The sequence below is a fragment of the Bidens hawaiensis genome, unplaced genomic scaffold, assembly GCF_021521415.1.
Source record: "Bidens hawaiensis isolate Kalapana, Puna unplaced genomic scaffold, B.hawaiensis_p1.1 tig00018938_1, whole genome shotgun sequence".
In the NCBI taxonomy this organism is placed as follows: Eukaryota; Viridiplantae; Streptophyta; class Magnoliopsida; order Asterales; family Asteraceae; genus Bidens; species Bidens hawaiensis.
The window spans coordinates 404,150-410,961 of NW_027492874.1; the positions used below are offsets into that span (position 1 = coordinate 404,150).

Here is a 6,812-nt window from a genome sequence, read left to right on the forward strand (position 1 = left end):
CTAGCATATTGGAACCAATTTAATTTTATTTTACTTTGTCAAAACAAGCAACTGTATTTACGATGAAGACAACTTGTCACAATAGTTGCAATATCCAAAGTAATATGATTTTTAATGATTTGTGATCCCATTTGCAAGGGAAACAGTTTTGGTAATTATATCTACAATATATCATTTTGCTAGCGAACAATGTCGGTAGCTAATTTTGAGCCGAAACTGTTTCGATCGCGGAGGTTGCTCACTAATTTTGCTACTTCTTTTACCTATTTTTTTTAACCATTAACCTTTGTGCATCTTCTTTGTATTTTTAGTATTTTTTTTAATATTCACTAACCATTAATTTTTAGTATTTTTTAATGCTCACTAACCATTAACCATTAACAAGCAGTAAAAATTATCAGACTATGGGCATTCTTATTAATTCATGCCATAACAAGCTAATAATATATTTAAATAAAATGGATCGGGCAGATATTGATATAGCCACTTAAATAGTACGGGGAATTACATTATTTCATGAGAATGCCACAAAACATATAACGCTTTGTGTAAGAAGCCCGCGTTACCCCTAACATAACCCTAACGTCACGAACTTGCTAGGAACTACTAATAATATCATAAGCAACATATTCATTACGCCCTTAAAACAGCACTGCAAACCAGAGGCTTCTTCATCTCCAACGATAGCTTCAAACACTCTGACAAATCAACCGAACCAGCTTCAACCCATTTGAACTTTTGTAGAAGCTGGGCTAACCACAGATGAACCGTGGCTAACCCCATTGCCTTCCCAGGGCAAACCCTCCTCCCAGCACCAAACGGAGCCAACCTCAGATCCGAACCCATTATTGCAACATCCTCTTTCAAGAAACGGTCAGGGTAGAATCGCTTTGGCTCGGACCATATGCGCTCGTCATGGGTAATGGCCCACATGTTCACCATTGCAGTGGTGCCCGCGGGCACGAAGTGCGGGCCCACATGAGTATCTTGGGTTGAAAGGCGAGCCCAAGACAAAAGCGGGCCAGGTGGGTGAACACGTAAGGTCTCTTTAATGATTGCATGAAGGTAAGGAAGGTTGTCGAGGTCCGAATCAGTAACGGGCCTGTCACCGACCACCCTCGCAATTTCCAATTGGGCCCGGGCTTGGATATCCTGGTGTAGCACCATTCGTGCAAGAATCCACACTAACAAGATTGCCACCGTGTCTGTCCCCCTAAAAATCATTTCCTATACAAATATAACAAATGTTAATTAAAAATAATAATAATCTTCTAAAGTTTATAAAAAGAAAAACAAAGATATTATTCTTCCATCTCCAAATTATTTTATAAAAAATAAACAAAAAAAAATCACCCAAAGAACAGCAATCATATCAGCATCACTAAACTTGTTTTCCGACTCCAAATCAAGCAAAACATCTACGAAATCACCGTCATGAACGGCAGTAGCTCCGACAATACCAGACCGTTTATCTCGGTGTTGTTGAATGATTTCCCCGACAAAAACATTAACCTTGGAAACCAAATCTCGGCACCTCCTCCTGACACCTTGGATATCAAACCAACTAACAACTGGGAAATGATCACTCCAGTTAAATATTCCCAACAACACATAACCTTCACTAACTAACTTCTCGAGCTTATACCCATCACCACCATTTCCAAAATCATCATAGGACTTCCCGAACACAGTCATCATGACATTGTTTAAGGAAGCAAAATGAAGGATCTTTTTAACCTCCACATGACCATTTTCTTCCATGGATGAAGAAACTTGCTCCACCATTTTCAACCCGATATTTTGGCGGAAACCCCCAAAACCCGAAACACGCTTCGGGCTAAACAAATGAGTTGCCGAGATCCTCCTCAAATTACGCCAGTAGTCACCGTATGGAGCAAAACCCATAGCCCGGTGAAACAACAGCTCATATGCGGACTCTTTAACAGGACGGTCAGCAAAATCAGTGCTGTTGAGTATCTCTTTGGCGGTCTCAGGGTGACTCGAGATGATAAAACGAGTCAGCCCAACAGAAAAGGCCATAAGAGGTTTAGCGTTAAAAATAGTGGAAAGCTTGGCCAGGGTTCGGTGCGTCAAAGAAGAAGTGAAAACGAACACAAGTCCGAGAAAAGGGACGCCAGCGGGGCCTGGGATGGCGGTTTTTGGAAGGGGTTTGGAGAGAGCCCATGAGAGGCCGCCAGGAGCGAGTAGGTAAGCGAAGACGGAGACAAAGACTACTAGGCATAGGAAGAGAGTGAAGCTAATGGCTGAAGAAGCATCAGTAATATTAGGAAGTGTAATAGAGGAAGACATGTCTGAGTTTGAATGAGCAAGTTATGGAGTGTTGGGAAGGCTTTATATAGAGTTTTGGGAACGGATGAAACGACATCTTAAATGCATTTTGTATAAATTCGCTTGCTTTTTATTTTTATTTTAGTAATCGTCATTAATAAAATAATAACAATGTTACTTTTCCAATTATTCAAAAAGCTCAAATGGAAGTGAAACATTTATGACGGGTTTAAAATTTTTTAATTAATTCTAGCTTGAGAGGTTGAAGTGAGACACCTATAATGAACTCAAGTCTCACATGTAACAATAAGGCTGAGTGTAGTGGGCGCTAATTTGGGGCGATAAATGGGTGGAACACCCCCCCTCCCCCGGGCGATAATTGGGCGAAAAGGGGCGGGGGCGGGGTAATCTTGTCGCCCGATGAAGAAGATAAATAATAATATTATAATAAAATGACCGTTGTCAAACAGTCAACTTTAAAAAAAATTAACAATATATATATATATATATATATAAACATACACCCTTCTTCTCCATTTTATATCAATTTTATACACAAATCATACCAAATTTCTTACAAAAAATAAACAAAATGAATCCTATAAACAACCCGAACCAACCGAACTACCAACTCCTTAGTTTCGGTCAAGCTTATGGTTCGCAATCGAGCCAACCGAACCAACCGAACTACCAATTCCCTGGTTTTGGTCAAACGTATGGTTCGCAATCGAGCCAATCGAACTTACAATGGAACCCGAGGAACCTGAACCAACCGAGTTATCCGTATCAATTTTCCGACCCGAACCTAAACATGTACGTCAACTATCTCAGCCCCCAAAACACAATGCCGGCGTTCGGGTCTACACCACCGGAGTCGGATCCGGTGACGGTACCGATACGCAAACGTCACGGGCCTCCGGTTCAAGCAAAAAGTCGACCCGTAAACACAAAAAAAAAACAACCGGGAGAGTCGATGGCGCAACGTGATCCATACAAGCATTGGAGCGACGAGGAGGAGGTGGCCCTTGCAAGGGCTTGGATCGTCATTTCGGAGGATCCCAACGTCGGTAGGTTTTTAATATTAAGTATTTATTAAAAATGTATTTAGTGTTTATTAAAATGTATACTAATTGTGACAAATAATTTTAATTTGTAGCTAACTTTCAAACCACCGGGGTGTTTTGGAAGAAAGTATTTGAAGCTTGGCTCGAGATAACCAATAAACCCGAAGACTACCTGGAAAAGAAGCGGTTCAAGCCCACTGGAAGGGTCTTAACGCCGATTGTCAAAAATTTGCCGGCATATTTAATCGTTTGCAGGGGCCCAGCTGGCGTAGCGGGCATAACGACGTCGACATTATAACTCAAGCCTTGAGCGACTTTCGAGCTCAGGGCCAAACTATTGACCGGCCCGGGAAACCGTTCAAGTATTTGAATTATTGAAAAAAACCACGCGGTTGCGCGAAATGGGCCGGGACACCAACCGTTCCCGTCGCCCGACGAGCCGGCTCATCCCGACAATCAAAAAGGTCGAAGACATCGTCATCGACAAATCCGAGCACACCAAACACACCCTCCGATGCTCGTAGCTTCTTCCTGGACGACACGGTTAATTTAGCCGAAGATTTTAATATACCCGACGACGATGAGGTAGAGGAGTTGCCTCGACCACGCGGGAGATTGAGGAAAAATAAGGGGGAAGGTTCGCCGTCAACACGATTCAATACGGAGTCCGTTGAAATAAACGAGTTGGTCGGTCGTTTGGAAACAAATGCCACCGTAATGGGAGCCGACCTTCGAGCATCCAACAAACAACAAGAAAAGCTGAATCAGACGTTCGAATTAAAACAAATGAAAGAGGACTACGAATCCCTCAAAGCGGAGGGGTTTCACGAGGATGCCGCATTATTGTTTCAACGCCGACGTGAAAAAATGCGCGAATATTACGGATATTAGTTTCTTTTTTTTAATTATGTTTTTTTTTTATTTTTTTCTTTAGTTATGTTTTTTAATATTTTTAGTTATGTATTTTTTTAGTTATGTTTTTTTTTATTTCTTTATTAATTTTAATGCATTTTCATTTAATTATTTAAATAAATTGGTTTTTATTTGATTAGTTTAATTATAAAAAAAATAATAAAAAAAGACATTGTGGGCCCAACTTGTAGACCCTACACCATTACACCCCAAAAACAAATTTCCACTCCATGCAGACTGGGCGTCACGTGTCACAATTCGTCCCCAATTGTAGCCCCTCCACTGCACGTAGCCTAAAAGGAAAGTTATTTTAGTGGATGGAGATGAGTGTGATGGTGAGTAACCCGTCGGTGATCCAAATTAGTTGTTAGAAAAAAAAACATATTACATTTACTCAGGAATCATCGATTAATAATATCAAATATATTTTTAATTTACCTCTTTAATGAGAATTTTTTAAATATGCTTCAACAATAACTAAAATCTTTATTCTAGTTAATGTCCGAATCAAATTCTTTATACTTTCAACATACATATGTAATTAATACAAAGTATCTGAAGAGGTAGGTCCCAGCAGAGCCCAGTTGGACCCGCAAGACTCACCTCAAAGAGGGACGTCTGCGCAGTTGAACCCGCAAGACTCACCTTCAACAGGGACGTCTGCGCAAAGGCTAAACTCGCAAGACTCACCTTGAAGAGAGACGTCTGCGCAGAAACCAACTGGATCCGCAGGACCCACCATGCTCAGAGACGTGACGTCCTTACTCGCAGTACGCAAGCTGTTCCCGCAGGAAAAGCCTCCCAATGGTCGACGTACTCCGCCTGTTCCCGCAGCAACGGATACTAGCCATCAGGGAAGGCTACCCGCACAGCAAGGCAACACGCACAAGGCACTTAACTCTTAAATAATTCAGTAATGTCACCTGAAGAAGGAGTGAGCAAGCCGGGAACATTCCCGCACAAAGCCGGGAAAACTCCCGCCCAAATGTGTTGTCGCTGAAGCTATACTCCGAATTCATCCAGTAAAATTGTATCATGCAGTGTTGACTGGATGTTGATTGGACACTCGCTAAAGCCACTGTTGAAGCCGCATGTGCCTGTTGTGGTTCAGGCGAGCGGTGACTTCAACAAATTATCTGTTTTTTTAATATAACATAATAATATAACTTGAAAACTAATTTATATAATAAAAAAACATTAAACATTCTAATAACATAAAAATGCAAATTAAAAAAATTAAACATCCTAAAAAAGTACAAATTAAAAAAATTAAAAATTTAAGAATAAAAATACAAATTTATTTTCAATCTCCGTCGCCTCCAGCTCTTCGTCTTATTTCTTTATCTGCTCTGATTTTCTCAAGAACAAGCGCTTGTTCTTTTTCGAATACCGATCGATGCATGTGGTCGAGGTTGCTAAAGTCCTTGGTAAAGTCTAACTTCTTAAATATGTCTTTTGAAACTTTCACCCCGGCTGCCGCCTCAATACTAGTCGATATTTTGTGTAAATCTTCGACAAATTTCGGAACAACCTCGGTAGTTGTAGTTGATCTTTTTCCCTGGCCCCTTCCGAGTGTTCAACGCTGAACTTGTGGTTGATCTTCTTGCCTAGACACGTTAGGTTGATCCCTACATTATAATCCGAGCTACAAGATGAGACATATGCACTAGACGGACGAAGTAGTTTTCGTACGCTTTGGCATTGAGCCACCATCAATGTCTGGTGTAACTAACTCGATCCATTTCGAGCACGACTTGAGTATTTGCCACAACTCGTCCTCATCCCACGTTTTTACTGTTTCGTACTTGTTGAACACTCCGGCTTTCCACTCGCCGCATGTGAATCTTTAGGCTTGAATCTTTAGCTTCGGATATTTCAACCCACACAGGACACAAAGCCTTTTTCTCATTTTTTGTCCAATGAGTTGTTTTTGTTTTTGGAACGACTTCTTCGGCCGCTTAGCTCGAGCCTCCCGCCCCTCATTTGTTCTTCTTTTTTGGGCTCGTTTGTCCTTAGTGGCCTAGGTACTAACCTCTTGTGTCTACAAAACAAAAAAGTTGAGAGACGGTGGTGGCATTTTACTCAAGTTTTGTACCATCTCGATAGCGGCAAACACGTTATCGTCGTCTTGACTAAAAGACATTTATGGTCGATAACAACCACCCCATGGTTCCATACTTTAAAAAATTGTAGATGAGAATATGAAATATATAACTTTTGAAATAGTGTAGAGACTATTGGTAATTTTTTAAATTAGTGGCGGGGTTTATATCGGTAAAAAAGATTTTTTTTATTTTGTTTTACCCACGCCAACGGTCTTATTCACAATCCCCATACCACGGTTGCTTTATCCCCGGCTCGTGGCCGCTTGCTCGCGAGACCGGTGGCGGCGAGACATTGTGGTGTTCGCGACTGGCCGCTCACGGTGGCGATGAAGAGACCGCAACAGATAGTCTTAAGATTATAAGTTCATGTGGCGTCTTTTGTAATTGGTCCTTGTCTCTTGCTAGTTGTCTTCTTTTATAAAATCATTCATTATTAAAAAAC

The 6,812-nt window shown here is 41.0% G+C and overlaps 1 protein-coding gene across 1 annotated transcript; it reads right to left on the reverse strand.

The window, feature by feature from the left end:
- Positions 1-454: 454 nt before the first annotated feature.
- On the reverse strand, positions 455-2,310 carry LOC143557378 (cytochrome P450 78A5-like). Its single transcript, XM_077046468.1, has 2 exons — positions 1,354-2,310; positions 455-1,227 (listed from the first exon to the last, which is right to left on the reverse strand). The coding sequence occupies exons 1-2, from the start codon at positions 2,308-2,310 to the stop codon at positions 634-636; spliced, it is 1,551 nt and encodes a 516-aa protein (XP_076902583.1). The 3' UTR covers positions 455-633.
- Positions 2,311-6,812: the final 4,502 nt, after the last annotated feature.

Coding starts and splice junctions, on each gene's coding strand:
- LOC143557378 (XM_077046468.1), bottom strand. CDS start 2,310: ATGTCTTCCTCTATTACACTTCCTAATATTACTGATGCTTCTTCAGCC. Junction 1,228..1,353: donor ATATGATTGCTGTTCTTTGG/GTGATTTTTTTT, acceptor ATATTTGTATAG/GAAATGATTTTTAGGGGGAC.